This window comes from Lytechinus pictus, chromosome 4 (assembly GCF_037042905.1).
Source record: "Lytechinus pictus isolate F3 Inbred chromosome 4, Lp3.0, whole genome shotgun sequence".
NCBI classification, from domain to species: Eukaryota; Metazoa; Echinodermata; class Echinoidea; order Temnopleuroida; family Toxopneustidae; genus Lytechinus; species Lytechinus pictus.
This window is the reverse complement of record NC_087248.1, coordinates 12,911,860-12,935,113: the sequence shown is the minus strand read 5'-3', so window position 1 is coordinate 12,935,113 and position 23,254 is coordinate 12,911,860. Positions and strand designations below refer to the sequence as shown.

At 35.9% G+C, this 23,254-nt stretch overlaps 2 protein-coding genes across 4 annotated transcripts in view; one reads left to right on the top strand and one right to left on the bottom strand.

Moving 5' to 3' along the window:
* The window catches only part of LOC129259520 (intermembrane lipid transfer protein VPS13A-like), a 120,828-nt gene that overhangs the window by 59,032 nt on the left and 38,542 nt on the right, over positions 1–23,254 (top strand). For all 3 annotated transcript variants that reach the window (XM_064098415.1, XM_064098414.1, XM_064098413.1), the window contains exons 31-43: positions 604–845; positions 1,329–1,476; positions 3,068–3,164; positions 3,978–4,153; positions 5,241–5,419; positions 5,895–6,019; positions 6,584–6,731; positions 7,549–7,735; positions 8,058–8,174; positions 8,661–8,816; positions 9,612–9,708; positions 12,708–12,892; positions 19,344–19,472. In XM_064098415.1, coding sequence (XP_063954485.1) covers positions 604–845; positions 1,329–1,476; positions 3,068–3,164; positions 3,978–4,153; positions 5,241–5,419; positions 5,895–6,019; positions 6,584–6,731; positions 7,549–7,735; positions 8,058–8,174; positions 8,661–8,816; positions 9,612–9,708; positions 12,708–12,892; positions 19,344–19,472 — 1,986 coding nt within the window. The remainder of the gene's footprint in view (positions 1–603; positions 846–1,328; positions 1,477–3,067; positions 3,165–3,977; positions 4,154–5,240; positions 5,420–5,894; positions 6,020–6,583; positions 6,732–7,548; positions 7,736–8,057; positions 8,175–8,660; positions 8,817–9,611; positions 9,709–12,707; positions 12,893–19,343; positions 19,473–23,254) is intronic.
* Positions 14,683–17,523, bottom strand: LOC129258994 (protein artichoke-like). Its single transcript, XM_054897261.2, has one exon. It carries the CDS (start codon positions 17,521–17,523, stop codon positions 14,683–14,685), a length of 2,841 nt encoding a protein of 946 aa, XP_054753236.2.

The following is a 23,254-nucleotide window of genomic DNA, read 5'->3' as shown; positions in this document are numbered from 1 at the left end:
ACTAGAGGATTGAAAGATGTTGAGAGGAGAGACCAAGCGGTCGCAGTGCTCCAGTTCACTTTTCTCCTCCCATACAAAGATGATGCCAATATTAGTAATAGTAATAATAGGCATTTATATAGCGCCATCTATTTAGAAATATTCTATTCCGAGGCGCGTTGTTATTATTATTACCCCGGCTTGAGCTCGAGCTCCCCTTCAGCGCTCATGCATTCAAGGAATTTATCCTGCCGGGTACCCATTCACCTCACCTGGGTTGAGTGCAGCACAATGTGGATGAATTTCTTTCTGAAGGAAATTACGCTGGGATAAAAAAATATTTTGAGAATAACTTAATCTGACGTGACACGAAGACTAGCAGTTTCATGTAGCAGTCGAAACCTCACAATTATCATTTTGCTTCTTTGTGTGACACCGTTATTGCCTTGTTCTCCATTTCACCTACCAAGATGATCAACATCTTCTGTCCTAATATTAATAATAAACCTGTTTGTTGAGTTGCGCCCTTCTGCTGCTCATGTATCCCATTGCCCATCGCCAAAGGTTTTTGTTCTTTATTATATCCATATGATAAACTATTCACACATTCCATTCACTCATCAGGTGGACGAGATGCAGCAGACCGGGATGAAAGTAGGACTAGACATCAAGATCCGTTCCCCTATCATCCTGGCTCCCGAGAAGCCGAACTCCGCCCATGCCTTGGTGGCCAACCTCGGCAACCTGTCAATCATCAGTTCATTTGATACGGAGGGAGGGATCGAGTCGCCGGATGGGCGGGCCAAAGTGACAGCCCCCCTTATGATGTATATTACTACGAGACTCACATCTGTGCAGATATCAAGGTATATATTTTTTTTTTTCTCAAAGAGGTCAACCATACTCTCTATTAACTGTCTCTGTAGTCATGTTTTTATCATTCCTCTTTTCAAATTCAATTCAATCATCTATTTCCAAAGTGCATGGAAATTTGGCTTTGTTACACATAATAAGACTACATGTACATGATGTAAAATGTATACATAGAAGTATATATTATTTACCTCTTTTCCCAACCTGTTTATCTTCTGAAAAAGATAAGTGATATTAATTTTATTCAAAGGAAATGCATGTTTGATGTAAGAACAAGAAGTTTTTTTTAAATGAAGTGCCTTTCAGTCATTATCAAAGTGTAAATTTGCTATAGTAAATTCAAAATAAAGACCATCTTTCTTTGTGAGAGCAAAACTTATGTATTCTGACAGGTTAAACCCATGATTTTTTTTCAGTGAATGTGCAGTTAAAAAGTTGACTAATTGTCTGTTTATCTTTCTTTGCATGATAAACAGAGCTGTAATCCACGCCAATCAGACTATTGGTTCTTATCGTCTTATTGTTGAACCTGTGGAACTTCGTGTTGACCTCAGCCGACCTGTTGACCCCGACGTGGCTGCAGTGACCCCACTGAGAGTCACTGCAAATCTTGAGATCGTACAGGTTTGACCATTTTTATATACATTACAAAATCCTGATGATATGATTGGTTGTGCGTTTACAGTGCCATCATAAGTAAAGTAAATGACCATTCATGGCTTTTCTGGAGTGTTGCAAAAAACTTGCAATTGATTGCAAGTCAATTTCAGGTCCAAAAATCAATTGAAAATCATGCATTTCATTGCAAATTTGTGATTGATTGATGGTCTGCTTCTTGCATCAACAAATATTAATTCATTTGCTTCAGTTAAAATCGATCTTTCAATTGAAAATTTGCATCTGAAATGTGTGATTGATTGCAAATATTTTCTTGCAACACCCCATATGATATGGTTTTACCAAATGATAAGCATCCATCTTATTCTATAATCTTATGGATATTCTTGTCTGCTTTGGAAAAACCCACAATACTAAAATAATTTAAAAACATCTTTGATCAAAAGTTTACTCCTACTGGTTTTTGTAAATTATAGTTTTCTTGTTGAATGTACATGTATTTGTGTTTCTATGTTTGAAGTTCAATAGTGTGTTTTGTTATTATCAATTTTCAATATCTACAATTATGTTGTAATTATTTTAAATATGTTCAATTTTGGTCCTTGTATCTTTGCATCATGTATATATGTTTTTAAATCAAATAAATAAATAAATAACTGAATGAATGACTGAGTGACTTAGTAAATATATAGATAAGTGTGAATAAATGAATTAATGAATGAATAAATGAGTAAATAAATAAATAAATAAATGAATAGATACATGTAAATAAATAGATAAATAAATATAAATTTAAAAATGATTATATTAATAAATAAAGTAAATAAATGAATGAATAAATGAATAGATAAATAAATAAATGAATGAATAAATCAATAAATCAATAAATGCACATCATTATCTTACATACAGTACACATGAATCTTGCTTGGGCATTAGAATAATAACCTAATTCACTTAATACCTTTGAATTAGCCCAAATGCTCTTTGACTACTCATCAAGCATGCTAGATCTGTTCTAAAGGTACAATATGATTGCACAAAAGTCATGTAATTCTTAAAGGGCACTTGTTTATGTGTATCATTCTATACTAAAATGGCTTTGACAGATAATGTTATTTGTTTTTTACTATCACTTTGGTTACTAATAAGGTACATGTACCAGCTGCAATACAGAAAACATATACATGTAGCTGTTTATTCATCTGCATAATTCTCTCTTTTTTTTTTGGAAAGAATATTTATATCATTTTCATCAATTCATTAATTTACTGCTGTTATCTTTCCATCTATGTTTATGAAACCTGTCCAAATATATTAATAGCAATATACGTGTACATGTATGTATGTGTTTATAATCAATGGTTGAATGTCTACACAATATTTCTAGTGAGCTTTCATTTCGTGTTTGAAGGGAATGCATGATGCATCTTTATTTTTGCTCATTTATTTCCAGTTTTAATTAAGGAAAATATTTTTCATGTGTATTCACATAATTGTGCAAATGTATTGGGGCTTAGGTATATACACTGTAGTAATAAGATATATTCATACTTAAATGTAAGTACAAGAATTTTTCTATATCCATCTATTATAGATCAACATCGGAGAACAAGATATAGTTACAATTTTGGCAACGCTGAGCGAAAATCTGATGGCGCCCCCTCGGGTTGTGGCAGAAGCAATGATTGAAGGTGAGACAGGTTTTTTTGTTTTCTTTGATCTCTTTGCACCCTCCCCCAAAAAGTTACAAAACACATTTTAATGCCTCAAAGTTTTACTTTTATGAAATCAGTAAATGAATAAAATTGGCCATTCAATTATGTTTAAGTCATTGCAATTTCCCTACATGTAAAAAGAAGTATGTTACATTTATCGATAATCCTGAAATAATACTTATTATGTTGAGTTTTTCTGTCTTACCAGGTGATCAACTGTCTCCTTTATTTTTGTTTATGTGTGATAGCAATAGTGGTAATACTGTATAGATATAGTTTGTTTAGAAGTATTTTTCTCATCAGTACCGTAATAATAATAACAAAAATTATACTTGCTTATATAGCACTTTACACTTAATCTATCAAAAGTTTCTAAGCGCTCTACAGTAATGTAGCATATTTACCCTGGTTTTAGCAGAACAGTACACACACTACAGTGTACGTTTCAAGGAATATCATGAAATACATACTTACTGAATGAACTTTGAAGATGCGAAATTAAGGGTGATTAATGTATGAAATACCATTTGTAAATTGAATATCTACAAAAATATCTCTCATAGTCATCATCGTCATAATAATACCCCCATCATCATCATTGTCATAATCAATCAATCAATATGAAATACCATTTGTATTTGAATATCTACAAAAATATCTCTCATAGTCATCATCATCATAATCATACCCCCATCATCATCATTGTCATAATCAATCAATCAATCTATCAATCAATCAATCAGTCAGTCAGTCAATCAATCAATCAATTAAACATTTTTGTCTTTGTAGAAACCTTAGCTACCACAGAGGCAGAAGTTCATGAAAGTCTTCCAGCTAGCAGTGTCTCTCCACCGGCCATCACCCCACCTCCTAAACCCAAGGACATTAAACCAAGGAAGACCATGTTCATTCAGTTTGTCATGGATGGAGCGGAGCTAGAGTTCTATACCAATGAACAAAGATTGGTAGGCGTTATGTATTCTTTCTACATAATTTATGTATAACCGTCAATCTAGGAATATTCTTTTCTGAGGTGTGCATGGAAAATAGAAAGAACAAGAGTGCTAAGAACTGATAATGTGAGAAAAGATAATTGTTGAGTTTACTTTATTTTTTTTGCTTTCTCATTGGCTATATTTCTGTATTGAGCTATATTATTCATAAGATAATCTTCATTCAGTTTGTTATGGATGGAGCGGAGCTTGAGTTCTATACCAATGAACAAAGATTGGTAGGCGTTATGTATTCTTTGTACATAATTTATAATATTACTGTCTATCTAGAAATATTCTTTTCTGAGGTGTGCAAGGAAAATAGAAAGAACAAGAGTGCTAAGAACTGATAATGTGAGAAAAGATAATTGTTGAGTTTACTTTATTTTTTTGCTTTCTCATTGGCTATATTTCCGTATTGAGCTATATTATTCATAAGATAATCTTCATTCAGTTTGTTATGGATGGAGCAGAGATAGAGTTCTATACCAATGAACAAAGATTGGTAGGCGTTATGTAATCTTTGTCTTGGTTTTGTTTTCCTACTTCATCTTGTGTATTTTTATCTTTCTACTTCTTCCCTTTCCCCCTTTATCTTTGGTAATTCAATCACTACTCTTTCTCATCCACTATTTTTTTCCTCTCTTCCTTTCTTTTTACTGTTGATAATAATGAGAATTAGATTTATATACTTTAGCTCAATTTCCATCTTGATTAAATGCCCCCAAGACAAAGTACTAGTTGAAAGCTTCATAATTGAATGAGTAAATAGATTTTTTCTATCTCTTATGTAACGGGTTGCTGCATTGACATTTGAAAAATTACAACAAATATAATAATTAGCATTTATATATTACCGTCTATCTAGAAATATTATTTTCTGAGGTGCGCAAGGAAAATAAAAAGAATTAGAGTACTAAGAACTGATAATGTGAAAAAATATAATTGTTCAATTTAGTTGTTTTTTTTCTCATTGTATATATATATATATTAATCCATAATGAACATTATTTCATAAACAATGCATCATAATCCTTTCATGTTGCTTACATCATTTCAGCAAAGGAGTGGAAAGGGTGTATCTTCCCGTGACCCGAGGAACGGTCTGTCTCGCTTCAGACTCCATCAGGTCACTGGAGCAATGTCAGCCTACAGTACTGGAGCCACGAATGTCTCTGCCAGTATACTCACAATCACCCTGGAAGATATTCGACCTAACAGCCCTCTAGCTATCAGACAGTAAGATAACGTGATAATGCTTCAAAGCAAATAGGCCACAACCACTTAGTTGAAGACCTGGGTCACGTTTCATAAAGACTTGTTATAATAACAAATGCACCATTTCTGTAACAAGTTTCCTCTTAGCCAATCAAACTGAATGATGTTAGTGTTATTTTAAGTTTTATGAAACAAGCCCCAGGGCCCAATTTCACAGTGTTGTGATTGATCTAGTCAATCTCAACTATAGAAATCAGTCGTTGTCATGATTCTTTATCGAGGAAATGAACACAATGCCGTTTGGAAACAAAGACTTGCACATAGATATGTCAAGATAAAGTTACTTGCATGAGCATTAATCATTATAAGAAAACACTTTAAACTGACATATGCAGCAAAAAAGATGGTGACTGAAGCAGGTTTAATTTTAAAAATGGAGTGTATTTTGGTTGATTGATAATTTCTATCAAGTTTTGATTTTATTTTCTCTTGTCAGGTTACTCCTGAAGAGCAGTAAGAAAGCCAGTCGACGTACGTCAGCCCCTGGGAGCCCTCCGTCCCCTAAGGTTACCCCAATGGTAGAGTTCACTTATACTCAGGATGAGAATCAGCTACAAAGCAGTAAGTATAAAATGGAGGGGGGGGGGGCTGTGTCTGTGCACCTGCAATTGGACTTCAGACTCGACAAAATTTTCTTTGAAATTCCACAAAAGTTACTTTAAATATTGTTTCTTATATTCTCAAGAGTTAGTGTTTTGAATATCACATCAAATAAGAGCACAATGTGAATTCTGGACCTGTGACTTTTAGATTAAAAATCAGAGTTGACCATCGCTGCCCGCAAACTACTACACGTCATAGTACACAGGTAGCATGACACTTGCTCCTACGACATTTGCTTCGGTCTTAATATCTCAGACGGCATAGGGTTAGAATTCGGATTATAATAGAGTTTTGGTTCGGAATAATGTAAAAATAAGGATTAGGGTTTATTTAGTTTTGGATGTTAGGTTTTATATTTGGCTTAACGTGCAGATTTTTCATCGGAGCGATTGTCGCCGTAGCAAATGTCATGGACCCAGCACAAGGTGTCTAGCAGCAGTGATAATTCTGACATGTGACTTGTAGGATTTTGCATGTTACATGTACCTGTCTTGCTATATATCTTTCTGTATCCACTTGCAGTTGATTTCATCATTGAAGGTGTCAGAGTTAACATCTTTGTGCACTACCTGTTGGCCATCTATAACTTCCTAAGTAGTGCGTTGACCCAGAGCAAGCTGGAATCACCGCTCAGTCCCAGCGGTGGGCAGACATCCAGGCAGTCATCTAGGTAATAATGATGAGGATGATGACAATGAGGATGAGGATGAGGATGATGATGATGATGATGGTGATGATGATGATGGTGATGATGGTGATGATGATGATGGTGATGATGATGGTGGTGGTGGTGATGGTGGTGGTGTCAGTGGTGATGATGATTGTGCTGATAGCTTTGATGATTATGATGGATGAGGAGCATGATGATGATGATGAAGTTGATGGTATTAACAGTGATCACGATGATAACTTCAATTCTGAAGAGTAACTTGCACCAGTGCGTTGTTCCCTAATGGTGTGGTAGCCATACCTGATACTAAAATGTAAACACTGGAGAGAGCTCTCTCATTCTGCTAATAAGATTTTAAATGCTTTCCATGAATTTTTAATATTTGGGAAAATCAAAAGATCATTTTTTTTTTGATGATTTTTAATGAATATTTTGCTCTTAGCCAATCAGTTATAAGGATCTGTAGTAGCTTATAACACCCGTTGGTGAAAATCACTGGCAAATCTTTTCATGAATACTCCTCTGGTGCCATATCTATCAAAGACTAAGTCAATGAACATAATGTATTAAACACCCTAGTTGATACTCATATTTTGATTGTTCAGTTTGATGCACTCAGTGCTTGGCAGACACAGATTGATTGTTGTTTGCTTTCATTTTTTATATGTAATATCTCACTTCATTTTTTCTCATTTGAATTTAGACAAACATTGAAAATATCATGCCATTGCGTACCACATCGTTATGCTTATTTAAATCTTTTGTGTGTATGTATTTTTTTCTGAACTTTTGCCCATCACGTTTTCTTTAATTCTAGGACACTTTCAGTGCAAGGAGGTCCGGTCGGTCAGAGCGTAAGCCAGTCAGAAGGCTTGAACCTCAGAGCTACGACCCCAGCAAGAACGACCTCTAGGTCACTCCAGGTCAAATGTCAGCTGAGGAGGCCAGAGATTGTGTTGTTTGATGACCCTACCAGTCAGAACAGCCAGTGTCTTGTCCTAAGGGTGGGCAAATTTTCATATTGTCTTATGTATTTTATTTTTTTTACAAATGTGTAAGATATCATCAAAGTCTAATTCTTATAGTTGCAGGAGAGTCTGCCAAAAAAGTTGATTTCAGTATTCTGAAAATGCTGAAAATTTTATTAAAATCAAATGTAAAGTAAGAAACTTAATTATTAAACTGTTGCTTACTTTCACTAAGTGGTTATATTTACAACAGGATGATTATAACAATGACAGAGTTGATAAATAAATGAAATAATATATGATAATAAATGAAAATAAATTATTTCTGGGTAAATTTTCTCTTTATACTTCATTACAGAGTGTGGGAAAGTTTGCCTATAAGAGCAGTGAGATTGGTCAACAGATTGTTGCCAATTTGGATAAAGTACAGATCTTTTCCTGTGTATATTCCCTAGCAGTGCGGACAGCATATCAGGTAAATATATTGCTCTTGTATTGATTTCTGTTTGTGTTTTTTTTTTTTATCATTTGTTAGGACTCACTATGTAGGGTAGCATTTGAACATAAGTATTTTTTATAAACATTTATAGAAGTTTCTTTCAAAGTGTAGTATAGTACATGTATGTTTAGATATTTAATTCACTTAAAAAAATTATAATTATCATGATCATTATGATCATTATTATGCATACCATAGCTAAAGCACTTTTGGGTACATTCTTGAAGTAATTGGATTAAACAACTTATAGCCACAATAACCTTTAAAGTGTCACAATATAGAGCATTCCCAGAAACAGCCATGTTGGAGGACAAACAATAAAAACCTGTGCATAGAACCATGATAAATCATTGTTTTTGTAGTCTGATGCGCAGGTTGTCCACCGTTATGCCCTCTATGTGACGTCATCTGAAACTAGTAATGAACATGAATATTATAACATTTACCTTCTTTCACAAACAGGTGCTTGAACCGTGTGCCGTGACCTTTACCCGGGTCACGACCCCAGACCAGGGTGACTTGATGACCGCTGACTTCACTGATGTATGCCTTCATTTATCACCTAGAGTGGTCTATGTGGTAAGGGGCGTGACTGAGGCCCTAGCATCGGTCACGCAGGTGAGTTAACTTTTTTTCACTATTTTTTTTACGGCATGACTTGAGGTGTGAATCACTTTTTTCATTGACTTGCAGACTTTCAATTGATTAACTTCGGTGATACATGTACATCCACATACATGTAATGAAGCTTTTATTTACTCTTAGAGCAAACATGAAAAGGTTTAATGCCCAAGGGTTAATTCCTTGACTTTGTGATATTACGTTGAGGTGTACAAGAATAAGCTTCGATATTAGCATCATCATCAGTATGATTATGATTATGATGATGGCCATCATTATCATCATTTTAATCATCACCATTACCACCATCACCATCATTCTCATCAACAATTACACTATCATAATTCCAGCAGTAGATGTAGGCCTTTTAGATTGTGATAAATGATTGGCCAGAAGCAATTTTTGCACCAACTGAGCATTTTTTGTTGAACCAGTTTTACAAAACAAAAACCCAGACCTTTGCATAATCTGTACAAATGGGTACATTATTGAAGATCTGCAGTATGCACAATTATCACTGAAAATATCACAAACTGACTACCCAAGTGTGTCTTGGCCAAAAATGATTTGCTATACAAGATGATTTTATTGGTCCTTGAGTGCAGAAATTACAACAAGTTTGCTTCCAATGTCTTTCAAATGCATGTTCATGCAATTTTTGAGAAATAGAAAATGCAATATATCTGAACAACGTAAAACTGTCCGTAGACAAAATAATTTCCTGCAATATATACCACTTACCCAGGATTTAAGGCATCTTAATTGTTCAAATGCTTGTTTCTCATTGTACAGAAACCAGCCAGCAATCGACAGCTCCTAGAGGATTATGAGCACGAGGATCTATGGGGCCCTAAACCCATATTCTCACATAGCTTCCATAAACGCAAAGGTAACCATGATTGATAACCCTTCTAGATTCTGTGATACAAAATGCAACCAATGCTACAAATATGTGGAAAAACATACCCAGGAAGTATCAGGAAAAAATCAAGAAGTCTTGCCGAATGACAAAACAGCTTCTAATTTGAGGTTATAAAAATATGAGTACATTTCGGCTCCACCTCGATAAACACCACTGAGGTTATAAGATGTCCCGACAGCATCGGGGAAATGATGATTCGAATCCCCATACAAAACTGCTGATGAGTGAAGCACAAAACTGCTGGTAGTTTTGCCAAAAGTTTTGGGGAGGTAAAGGTTCGAATCCCCATTAGAACAAAATGAAGCTGTTTAACACACGCATGAATGTAGCGAAGGGTGTATACACAAACTGGATTGTAACTCTCACTGAACCCTACGAGAAAAACACCCTAAAATAACGAGTTATGATTGGTTGCCTGACATAACCAAGAATAACATTACATAACAATGGACATCGTGCTTTACAAATTCCTTCTTCAGAAAAATAACTGAGAAGTGGATGTTCATTTGCATCCAACTCAAATAGGGCATACAAAATGTTGATTAGCTTTTAAATTAAAACCTAAGGAAGTCTCACTACACCATAAAATATCACAGTCAAGTAGTTTGTTGGATAAAAATGCCCCCAAATAATAAAAAATATTGCTGAAGGTTTAAGGACAATCCATTGAAGATTAAGAAGGTTATTAGAATTCAAAGTTTTGGATTTGTGATGTCATAAAAGAGCTGCTGCCCCATACATGTATGTTATGTACATGTAATATGAATGCATAGATTTTATTTTTTAATGGTTTGCAGTGACTAAACATTCTCTCTTTTTGGGAGCGGGTGTGAAATAATTTGTCTGTTGATGTACAGAAGGTACTGTACAAGTAACCAATTTTAATTATTGTTTTTTTGATGAAATTGAATTTCATAGATTTTTTAAATTCATGATGCATGGGAAGCTACTCGCACATGACGCCACAAATCCAAAAAAATTCCTATAACTTTTTAAATCTTTGATGGATTTTCCTCAAACCTTGACCATCCCCTGTCTCTTATCTCTTACCTGGCGTTACATACTTGCTAATAAATGTTTGTTGAATGTGTTTTATTTGAATTTTAATAACATGTACATACCTGAATGTGCAATACTTTCTCAATGGTTTTTCTATTTCAAATTTTATTTTTGTATCTATATTGGCAAAAAGAAGCTGCTGAAAACTGCTTATCTAATAAAAGAGAGCCAATGGAGTAAATTTATGGCCAAATAGATAATAATAATAAGTAATAACATTTTTTAAAATACTATTTTCTCAAATTTTTTTATATGTTTTTCAGAGTGAGCTTCCCTGTTAATTGCAGGGCCATTTTGCATGGAGTGCTCAAGTGCTGCAGTATGCATGAATTTGTCTTCCATTGGTTCATTTCACAAAATACTATTAAAGGAGAATGAAACTCTTGGAGCAAGTTAGCTTTTGTGAAAGCAGAAAAATCAAGGAATAAGATCAAAAAAAGTTTGAGTAAAATAGGACTAGCAATAGAAGAGTTATGAGCATTTGAATGTCGAGATCACTAATGCTATGGAGATCCTCCCATTGACAATGCGACCAAGATCTATGATGTCACAGATGAACAACTCTCCCCTTTTGGACACTGAAAATATACCCCAAAACATCTCTTTTTGCTCATTCTAATCATATGACAAATGATTCATCAATTATATAATGTTGTGAAACCTCTGTACTTGTCCTCTCATAAAGAGAACACCTCACCTTGTGATAGACTCTATAAAAGTGAGAATATAAGTGAAATAAGTACTAAAGTAATGAGGGAGTTGTACGTGTGTGACATCACAGATCTTGGTCGCATTGCCAATGGGAGGATCTACATGGCATTAGTGATCTCAATATTCAAATGCTCATAACTTTCTTATTATTCATTCAATCTTCCTCAAACTTTCAACAATATGTTTCTTTGATTTTTCTCTTTGATATGGATTCAGCTGGTTTCAAGGGTTTCATTCTCCTTTAAGCATATTTCCCATTAGTATTCCAATGAGTCAGAAACATTAGAGTTTTGAAATAAGTGCCATAGAGAAATCTATGTATCTGTAACAGAGCCTGAGTAAGAGGTTCAATGCAAGATTCAATTCAATTCAAGTTTATTTTGCTCTCTGCATAAAATGAACATAATTGTGATAAAAAAAATGGGAACAAAGTTTACATAACATCAAAGACATAGAAGTTTACAAAAAAAAACATTGAGAGGGAAGCAGCCAAAAAGGAAACAAATATCCTTATAAAACGGCCGACCCAACTTACTTTACAAAGAATAACAATTATTTACAATATCAAAAGTTACAAAATATAAAAACAATTAGAAGACATTACAAAGGCATAGAGACACAAGTGGTAAGATTTAGATTACATGTACATGTATATACAAAAAATATTTACAAATGGGTTTAATTTTCAGTTATGAAATTTCTGAAGTTATGTTTGAAAATATTAAATGAACAAGATGTTTTCAAAATAACCGGTAAAGAATTCCGAAGTAGTGGGCCACGAAAGAAAACAGATTTATGAGAAAGGCAAGTTCTTATTTTAGGAAAGTGGAAGTTTGCAGCATTTCTAGTAGGGTATTCATGAATATTATAATTTAATTTATAACTGTTCAATAAAACAGTGGTACAAGTCCTTTAGAACATAGATACATAAAAAGTCCCATTTCGTACTTGTACATATCATAAATATTTAAAATTTTAAGTGAATGAAAAATGGGATAAGAATGGGAGTAAAAAGGGTAGTTGTTTATAATTCTGACAGCATGTTTTTTAAGTTTATGTAATCTCTCTAAATAGATATTCGCAGCACTTCCCCAAGTAAGAATGCCATAATTTAAAGATGACACTAGTGATTATAATTATTAGACATTATGTTTTTCTTTGAAATCACACCTTTTTTTATCCCGATAACCTTGCAGGGAGTATGAAGAACATGGTTGACTTTGCCCCGCCTACTGAACCCACCACCACACCCAGGCAGAAGCTTACCATCCAGCTGCCCAGGTTTGAAGCATACATGGAGCTAGAAGAAGCCCTGGACCATGTGGCCCTGCTCAGGCTGAGCTGTGGGTTCCATGCCTCAATCATTGACTGGTCATTTAACGTAAGAATATAATGTACATTTTTACAACTGAAAGAGATCCCTACATGTATGTGCTTTTCATCCCCCAATATACTGAATTTTCTACACTTAATACTGTATGAAACATTGAAGGTGATACGTACGTCACATTTACTTTGAATAGCTTCAGCTTGAGTCACTGGCGGATCCGGGGGGGGGGGGGGGGGGCAAAGCCGGCCCTTGCCCCCCCCCCCCCCTTGAGATGCACAATTAAAATTTGCAATGTAAAAATGCTGTTAAAACTGTCAAATTTTTCCTTGAGAAAAGGTGCCCCCTTTTTGGAAAATCCTGGATCCGCCCCTGGCTTGAGTCATGAACTTTTCAAATAGTACCAGTTTCTTTACCCTGAATGCAACATTTTGATAATGTTGTCTTGCAATGTATACATGTTTAATAGAATGATAACATACTTGTCAATATCCACTTAAGTCTTTGCAGCCTTTATAATAATAATAATAATAATAATAATATGTCCATTTATATAGTGCAGTTACTATGAGCATATACATGTACTCAACTGCGCTTTGATACTTGGTATCATATTATTATTTATACCACAAATGTATTTCTAAAGTACAAAAAAAATATATATATATTTATAAAGCTAGGTGTCAAGTTTTAAACACATGTACCTGTACCTTAAAAAACATCTGGAGCTTAAGCAGTTGAGACACACACACTGGGCTTACCATACTCCAGTTGTTCATAGAGTTGCGTTTAATTCTAACAATAGCTTTAAAAAAAAAACCTTTGGATTTTTTTTTTTTTTCATATATACATGTACAGGATATACTTTATATTGTAATTTTGTAATGTTCTTTGCATACCTTTATTTGAAAAATGCAGGGAATATCTACATAATGACACATACATTAGCGAGTACATGTAAATGATTTATTTCTTCATTTGTTTTTCACCTATTGTGTGTTTTTAACAACATGTATTTACAAAATATTTAAGTATTGATTGCACTATACACTATGTTTTATACTCTCTACCTACAGCACATTGTTAATGGGAGAGAAATGATGCAAGTTTATATATACTAACTAAGCATACATGTAGTGTACACAAAGAACCAAAAAGTGTATGTACACACAAGATAGTGTTGTTAAAGCAGAAATTGATTAATTACCTGTAGGCCTATTCTGTAAATCATAGAAAATTACTACTATCTGCTTACCTTTTTCTTTTATGGATTTAAAGGCACGTGTTTCCCTGTTAAAGTTGAATCATTTTACAAAGCATTGACTTCCAGAAGTATGATATACTTTCTTTATTTTATCACCAAATGTTTTTTAGAGGCATATGTTTGTAATGTGTGTACAGGGGCCTGTTGCAGGGAGAGTTACGTTTTAAAGTCAAAATATCAAGCGCAAGTCCCAAATACGGGTGCTTCATTGACTGAAAATGAAGTTGGGCAAGATTTTTTTAGTTGCGTTTGATCGCATCTCTTTCTGCAGAGGGCCCCAGGTAGCTTCACACAATATGCTAATTCATGATGATAGTAATAAGATGACCGTAGCCTCTGGAGTGACAACAAAAGGACAGTGACATCATCAACCTAGTAATTCCTCAAAAAGCTGTGAGCACCGGAATTGGTAGACTAGGTTAGCCTGGATAATATACGTGTGGGAGCGCCTTGAGCACCTAACAAGGTGGATACGTGCGCTATATAAATCCTACTTTATTATTATTTTGTTATTATTAAAATGATCCCCAGCAACAAAAGAAAAGTCCTAATTTTTTTGATCAATGGAGATCAAACGTCTTCAGAGAGGGATGGCATTGTTGATGGCTTTATTTGCCCTCATGCTCTTCTCAAACTGAGCCCAGAACAGTTCCTGACCATCTTCGTTATCTGTCCACAGCATGTAAGGTTTGTTCCTACTCAAGAACAACCTGACAAGATATGGCATGTTCTCATCCTCGATGTCCTCTACAAAGATCAGGATGATCTTGTCAAGTCCTGTATCGTTGATGTGCTCTAGAGCCATGCGAACCTTTGTCATGGTCCAGGCATCGTTGATAGACTCGTTGCTTAGCAGCAAGACTGTCTTGAAGCTATTGTCAAGGGCATCAAAGATTGCATTAATATAGTACATACCTATATGAAGGTCTTCATCTCCAAAGATTATGTTCTGCAGATGTGGCATCCTCGCCTCCAGGCCAGGTTTCATGACCTGATCTATCCATTCCTGCTCGGATTCCTGGAACATGATGTTGAGATGATGACGGTAGTTGAAATTGTTAAATTCTTCTGCCATTTCTTTGTAACCCACGACAGCCAGCTTAAGAAGGAAGAATTTATGGTTTAACCACCATCGTTTAGTGTAGGCAATAATAGCCATCATACCAACCAGAACACCAGAGAAAGAGAGGACCAGGATAAGAACAATGTTGATACCACAGTAATCGTCTGGATGAAATGACAAGATTGGCTGACCAGCAAGACCCTTTAATGATGTCCCAGAGCAGTTTGTTTGGTTGGCGTGCTTAAAATTGACATTGCTCGACTTGAGCCATTTTCTGAACCATGCCAAAGAGCAAGAGCATGTGAGGGGGTTCCTAGATAGATCCAAATTAAAATGAGAATTGCTCGGGAATACTGTTCCTGGTTTGATGTTGGTGATTTGATTTCCAGATAGATGGAGAATGGCCAGTCGAGGGTTCTGGGCAAAAGTTCTTGGGTCCAGGTCATGAATTCTGTTGTTTTGGATCTTAACCACAGCTAGTTTGTGGAGACCATAGAATATGTCACCAGGAATCTTTTGCAGCTCATTGCTTCCAAGGTACAAAACCAGAAGGGATGAGAGAGGACTGAATATCCCTGACTTCAGTACTTTTATTCCGGACTTTGTCATGTCAAGAAAGCGGAGGTTAGACAGGGCTTTAAAAACTCTTCTATCTAGGTTCATCAGAGAATTATCTTTTAGATTGAGTTTCTTTAAGGAGCACAACCCAGTGAATAATGACTCATTTCTTCGACTATGGTATAAGTCTGTATCACTCAACTGTGCCATCTCCATTCTCAGTTCTTGCAGTTTTGTCAAGTTTATGAATTGCTCAGTCTGATGTTTTGATATTTTGATTGGAGAATTTGACAGATCTAAGAAGGTCAAAGAATGCAGTTGCTTGAAAGTCTTTTCCAGGTACAGTGTCTTTTCATTTGTGAGGTAGAGTCTTGATAACTTGAATTGCTCAGCAAACGCCATTGGGCTGAAGTAAATGATCTGATTGGAAGATAAGTTAAGATCCTTTAGATTTATAAGGCCGGTGAATGAATCTTTACCAATGGAGGTGATGTCATTAAAGGAAAAATCAATTGATTGAAGAGTCCTAAGTGTCCATGCTTGCCTTTTTCTGTTAAGATATTTTATAGAGTTATGTGACAGGAGCACTGACTGAATCCTTGGCATGCCATTGAAAGACTTGGGATAAATGCTCTGTAACCAGTTGTTCATAAGATTTAATGTTTTTAAACTGGACAGACAAGCAAAAGTGTTGTGTGGCAAAGACACAATTCTGTTGAATGATAGATTAAGTTCTAATAATGATTGCAACCGACAAAATGACTTGATCACAAGAATCGAGATTTTGTTTCCATTCAAGCGAAGAATCTGAAGCTTTGAAAACCCCCAAAATGAATCTGGAGGAACACTTTCTATCAAGTTGTAGGCAATGTCAAGACTGATGATGGTTGGATACTGATAATCTACTTTGTCTGTTGCATTTTGAGGTGGAAGAAGCTTCCTGATTTTCCCATTTTTCACTGACAGTTTTGCAATAAAATCCATACCTAGAAATGGTTGAATATCAAATGATTCGATGGTATTTGAATCAAGTTTTATCATTTGCAATGAGTTCAGATGATAAAAGGCTTCTCTTGGTAGCATGTTTATCTCATTTGTATTTAGGTACAAATTAGATAGAGACAGGCTTTGCAGTGGTAGAAAGTCCCTCTGGTGAATTTCAACAACGTCATTATTGGAAACATCAATTTTTGACAAGTGAGAACATTCTGAACAGCCGTCAAAGTTGAGTCTTTTAATTTTATTATTTTGTACATAAATACTTGTAAGTCGTGGTAGGACAGCTAATGCCTTACACGGGATATTGATGAACTTATTATCATAGATGGCCAGTTTAGTAAGAAAAATGTTTTTGATGAAGAGCATTGGTGACAACGTCATCAGATTGTTGGAGTTCAATATGAGGTTCCTGAGCTCTGTCAAGGGCCACAGGGCCTTAGTTTCAATTAAGGTCAGTTGATTAATTTCCATATTCAGAGTTACCAGATGAGGCACATTCTGGAAAGACTCATTCCAAAGCACTTCTACTTTATTAAAGGTCATGTCAAGGGCTTGCACTTCAGTAGGCAAATCTTGAGGGATGTCTCTTAATTTCAAATGGCCACAATCAGCAATAAGACCTTGACTTGTGTTCCTCAAATGGCATTTAGTATGATTGCTATAAGATGTTAAAGATGAAGCTGAGTCCACCACCTGAGGCCTAGCTGCATGAGGAGATATTAGACTGTGTCCACCTACCAGCAGTGCTACATGTACATAAAAGCATAGAGCAAAGATACATGTAAGCTTGTTGGTAGCCATATTCCCAGGTTCTGATATCACAGCGATGATTCTGGAAAACCCTTGATGAACTCAAAAGATGAAGGCAGATCATTTAACTAATCAGTTTCATCAAGATGTTTGTAACCATTGGATGTTCTCTTAGAAATCAAGTCTGAACATACTGTTGAATATGATCCTGTTCATACATTTGTTGAGATACATCAAGACATTGAAATAGCGCTGAGATTCAGTGTCTTCTGTTCAACTCACCGCAAAAATAGTTCAGTTGTTTCCTGCATCTGGTATTGTCTCAAAACATGTGGCATTTGCCAATGCAAATTCTCATTCTACTCTCTTTAAGGATGAGAGGTGTATATATCCTAGCAAGCTGTCTCAGAATAATATATTCATTGTGAACCTACATTGTAAACTGCTATTTTATGATGATCATAAACTGTAATTTACAATGATTATATTAAACTGTCATATATAATTTCTATCATCATTGTACTTGAATTGAATAAATGATAACTTTCAATAAAACATCTGGAACTTTCGATATATAAATATACATTTATAAACACTTGAAACAAAAGGCTCACTTCTTCATCACTTCAAAAGAAGAAAACTAATTACACCTCCAAACTCATTAACATGTAACAAGGAGTGCCACTTCATAATTAACTCTCTCGTCAATGAAATCATTAATTCTCATTAGGCGTTTCCCTGTTTCAATTCGGCTTTTTTTATTACAAATCAAAATTCATAAGCATTCAAACAGAAATCCAAATCAAGACAAAGTATACACATCTACGTTGATAGCTTCATATCAACTAAAAAAAAACCTTGAACAAAAACAGTGTATTTATGAAATACATGTAGGTTGCCATGCAATGGTAACTTGCATGGAATCCTTGATTCTGATTGGTTTGTGATCATGGTTACCATGGTAGTTACCACTGGAGGGCAATGTTACCATAATAGTAACTTAAATGCAACAGGGCCCAGATATTGCAATTTACGAGTAAGCAATAATTTTAATTGATTTCCTGTGTTGAGAAAAAAAGACACATGTATATTATTTTTACTTGGCTTTATCTCAAACTCAAATGTCCTCTGATATATCTGTATTAAAATCAATGTAATCAATTAGGTTTAATATCCTAGAGAGCATCACAAATTGTTTGGACATCTGTATACACTGTGTAATATGTGCAACATCATGCAAAGATATGTTGTGATTGGGCCTGAGTCGTGTTTTTTTTTTACATTTAAACACTATAAATAAATGGACATTTCGGGTTAAACTGCAGGGGTATATATTTTTTTTAAATCCTTTACCAAAACTTGTTGAAATTTCACCCTTTGCATCTTTACATCCATGGAATGGCCATCTATTTTCCATATTTCTTTGTTTTGATTTACTAGTAGTCAGAAACTACATGTATCAAGAAAATGACTAGGCAGCGGATCTTGTTTGATCAAAGAAATGATAGCATTGAAAGTCCATCTCTAATACTTATACGTTGATGATTCACCACACATTTATAGTGTTTTACTACACATATATTCCTATCAAATGTATTGTATTGTTGCTAATTTATGTGCTATGGCATGATTCAGAGCATTGCACTTCAGCAATGGTCTATCCCAGAGTCGTTCAAGGGACCTGGTAGTTTAAGATAAAGGTTTAGTTTCAGAGCCCCCCCCCCCCAATATGCAACTATACCATGACACCTAGGTACCATTTTATTACTTAAGTGCCCATCTATCCTGTGAATTATATCGTATAGTTTTGGTATTGTTTACAGCACTAAAGGCACTGACCATATCTTGGTTTTTGTTTTTTTTAATTTCAGTTGAGAGCTGAGGCTGAGATGCACATGGGTATGACGTCCTACAATGAAAAGCTTTCAGTGTGGGAACCCATCGTTGAACCGGTTATGGAAAAGGAGGGAGATTATAGAGCATGGGAAGTCACTGCAAAGGTGAAATATGTATGATAGTGATGAGGAGGATGACAACGATGATGATGATGATGAAGATGATGATAATGATGATGATGATGATGATGATGATGATGATGATGATGACAATGACGATGATGATGGTGATGATGATGATGGTGATGATGATGATGATGGTGATGACAGAGATGCCAACCGTTACGGATTCGCCGTATTTGTTCCGATTTTATTCCTCCAATTACGGTGTTACGGCAACAACAAAAAGGTTACGGAAAAAAACAACTACAATACATGTGTATTGTGTATTGCTTTGCTGTGCATGTGTATATATGCGTGTATTGTGTATTGTGCATGTACATGTATATGCGTGTATTGTGTATACATGTATCGTGCATGCAGCGTGTGTGTGGCCAACGGTAAACCAACGGGAGTTTCTCTACTATAATTTATAAACGCGCGCACTGCCTACTACGTTCATTGAGTTATGCTTTTATCAAGGCTTTCTGATTAGAATTATCGATATCCTGGCCAATCAATGCGAGCGACAAGTTCCGAACGCACCAACCAAAAAATTACACGGGGGCGGCGGGCGAATTCGCCCCGGAAAGTCCAAAAAGAGCCCCGGAAAAGGGCTAAAAACATTCACACGAGGGCGACTGCAAAACTCATAATCGCCCTCGTCAATTAGGCTTGGGAGCCAGCGCCGGGTAATCGAGTCTACCCGATTCTCAATGCCAGAGTCGGGGAGTCGACCCTGATCTCTGGAGACTCGAGTACCAAGCGGCGGCGGTTCTGAGATAAAGGGACTCGAGTCTTTGCCATGCTCTCTCATTCATGGACGAAAATCGGCCCCAGCGCCGACTCCAAGCACTGAGATAAAATAAAAGAGCCGAGGAGTCATATACTTCGAGCAGAACGTTTCTCTGCTTGTGTGCTTTAGGCTCAGTGTGACTGCATGTGGTATGGGGATGCATCGTGTGCATTGTGTGTATTTCTGTGTGTGTGACTGTAAAATGCCAGTAGAGACCACGTGCGCATGTGTTGAGCGACACTTGTGATTGTATCATGAACTGGGATTTGTGTGTGGATTGTGTGAGAAGTTTGGTGAAGGTGCAAGATTTTGGGCGACTTGATAGATGATTGCTCCCCCCCCCCTCCCATTTATGTACACTCTAGCCCCATGTCGAGCTGCAGCCACCCATCTTGATCCTTCCCCCCAAAGCTTGTCTCTCCTCATTCCTTCTTTTCTTCCAAACTTTATTTCCCTATTATTCTTGTTAATTTCTCCTTTTACAAGTTGTAATTCACTACGAACTTCATTATAATTTTAATGAAGTGTTTATCACCTCTTGTTTGTTTTTAAATATTTTTATATCTCTGTTCAAAACAAGAGTCTCGTCTATCCCTTTAAAAAAAATCACGCTTTGATTTTTTTTTCTTTCATTCCAAAATCCCATTGATAACGTTTGCTTGCTAGTCTTAAATGGGAGTCTTGCCTTATTGGAATATTGGCAAGAAGTTAATAAAAAAAATGATGCTATTGTTCTGTCAGTAATAAAAGTAGAGATTCAACTATGGATATTTTTCAGTCATATTTCATTTAATCTTCGTTATTTTAATCCAAACATTCATTTTTTTTTTTCAATGATGTATCTCACTTTTGGCCAGTTCGCCATTTTCTTAAGTGACTGAAAACGTAGACTAGCCCCTTAATTCAGGGACATCAACCCTCGGCAATTTGTTTACATAACTTTCTTTGTCTCCGTCATGTATTGCACAATCTTGAGAAGCACATGTTTGGAAATCTGATATTCTTGTGGTGGTGGTGGGGGGGGGGGGTACGAGATTGCCGCCCTTTTCATTCTGTTTTGGTTTGGCTGCCACATGGCCTCTCTCACTGTGTGGAGAAATTAGGTCAGGTAAAATTTGCAAAGACGTGGATAAGTTCATTTCAATTAGAGGCCGTGCAAGGCTAGGCATTCATGATGGATGATGGAAATTGCCAGTTTTGGTTCTGGTAGGCCTTTTGTCATGAATCTGTGTAACTGATACGAACGCTTAACAATTCAATGACCTTTATGACTTATATCATTATTTTGTATGAATAATTTTAAGTCTTTTTTAAAAGTGTCATTTAAATAACTTTCAGTCAAATATGTACGAAGGATATTTGTTCAACTTCATAACATTTGCAGGTACCTATATTGTATGATAAAATAAATTACCTCAGAATTGTACAAATTCAGAACTTTCTTTTTCTTTTACATTGTCTTTAGACACGAATACAGATCTTTCTAGATTAATTTGGCAAATGGGCTATAACACTAAATAGTAAACACGCAAAGCTCACGTCAACCAAGTATCAAACATTCAAACTTGGATTAATTCATGGAGGTTCTACCTCCATGATTTAATCTGAATAGGTCTGTATTAGGTCCATGAATCAACTCAGATATCGTTCAAGCATCAAAATCAATCTATCATCACAACACTAAAATCATAAACAATCACTTCGAAGAAACAATGCGAAGGTCAAACCAGGGAAGTGTTATACTTCCCTGGTATATGCTAGCTACCGTGTATATATATACACACACACATACACACACACACACACACACACACAAACGCAAAAAAGCCGCGAAATAGCTCCAGAAATTGTAGCCCTGGAAAGTGGAAAAAGAGCCCTGGAAAATGAAAGAGTAGCCCTGGAAAATTTTCAAGTTTCTCCAAAAAGAGCCCTGGAAAGAAAAAAAGTAATTTTTTGGTTGGAACGCACGCACATAGACAAGCACAAATCAGCGGCACGAATCGCGGTATAATAGCGACTGGTAAATACGACTGTAAAGATGATGACGTCATCCAAGATGGCAACTTACGATGACCAACGAAGGAATCGAGGATGACTAAGTTTTGATCATCATTTGAAAGGAATTAGCGGTAACTGCGGTCTAAGGTACGATGTTTCTGAATTTTATATATTTTCTCGTAAGTTTGGATGTAATTATTTTTTCATAATGTGACATTTGATGTACCAAAAACGATCCGAAAATCGGGTTTCCGCCGAATGTTAGATCTAACGTTACTGCTGCATGCTGATACGGAACTCATGGAGCTCCGGCCCGAAAAGCGGGCCGGAGCTCCTTGGGTTATGTACGTATCAGCTAGCCCAGAGCTCCCTGGGTTAGCTGATACGTTGTCTTAATGTACGGGCCAACAACTCTTCAGTCTATGTATTGGTGAGTGGAGCCAACGCGGTTCAGCTGAACAACCAAAATACAGAGACTGAAGCTTTTGGTCTAGCGTTCTATGAGAAACACACAACTAACTACCGTCAGTTTTTCAAACCTAATCATGCTAATTGACTTCAAAGTCATCAATCACAACAAGGTAAGAAGCCACTTGGTCCTCCCCCCCCCTCCCCTAAATTTGAGGTGGGGGCAGACCCCCCCCCCCCCTCCTAATTTTTTTTTTTTTTTTTGCTTGTCAAATTTTTTACCTGTGACATGTGTCCATCCCAAAATTAAAGGTGGACCCCCCTAAATTTTTTTTTCTTGGACACTGTCCCGGCCCGAGATGAGTTTCAGTATTTTTGGAGGACACCTAGTGGCATCCCTGTATAAACGATGCTACTTCGCGGGATGTTCCTGAGAAACTCCCATTTGTTCCTGACAAATATGGTAAATGTTCCTGACAACCATCCCTTTAGGTTGGCATCTCTGTGATGATGATGATGATGATGAAAATGATAATTAGGATAATGATGATACTGATAAATAATAATGATGGCAATGATGATTATT